Genomic DNA, 246 nt, shown 5'->3' with positions numbered 1-246 from the left:
TTGTTAATAAATTTAATTTTCATTTAATATTTTCAATTAATAATAAAATTCTTTATTATTATATTTAAATAAATTTAAATTTATTATATTTATAATATTATTAATAAATTATTTAATATAATAATCATATAAATTATATAATTAATGTTTATTAACAATCAATTCATATATGAATTATTAAATTATATTTATTAGATTAATATAATAGTATTAAATGATTAATATTCTTATAAAAATTGAAATTTA

The 246-nt window shown here is 6.1% G+C and overlaps 1 protein-coding gene across 1 annotated transcript in view, besides 2 other annotated features; it reads right to left on the bottom strand.

The window, feature by feature from the left end:
* Nucleotides 1-122: part of a microsatellite that runs on past the window's edge.
* Nucleotides 68-223: a microsatellite.
* Nucleotides 224-243: 20 nt separating this feature from the next.
* EDI_015120 (heat shock protein, putative) overlaps nt 244-246 on the bottom strand; it is a gene marked incomplete at both ends in the record, with an annotated part of 816 nt that continues 813 nt past the window's right edge. Inside the window, one exon of the mRNA XM_001733398.1 lies at nt 244-246. This exon is cut by the window's right edge and continues 813 nt beyond it. Coding sequence (XP_001733450.1) covers nt 244-246 — 3 coding nt within the window.

This window comes from Entamoeba dispar, genomic scaffold (assembly GCF_000209125.1).
Source record: "Entamoeba dispar SAW760 scf_1105229461707 genomic scaffold, whole genome shotgun sequence".
In the NCBI taxonomy this organism is placed as follows: Eukaryota; Evosea; order Mastigamoebida; family Endamoebidae; genus Entamoeba; species Entamoeba dispar.
Note: the sequence above shows the minus strand (reverse complement) of the source record. Positions and strands in the feature narration are given on the sequence as shown.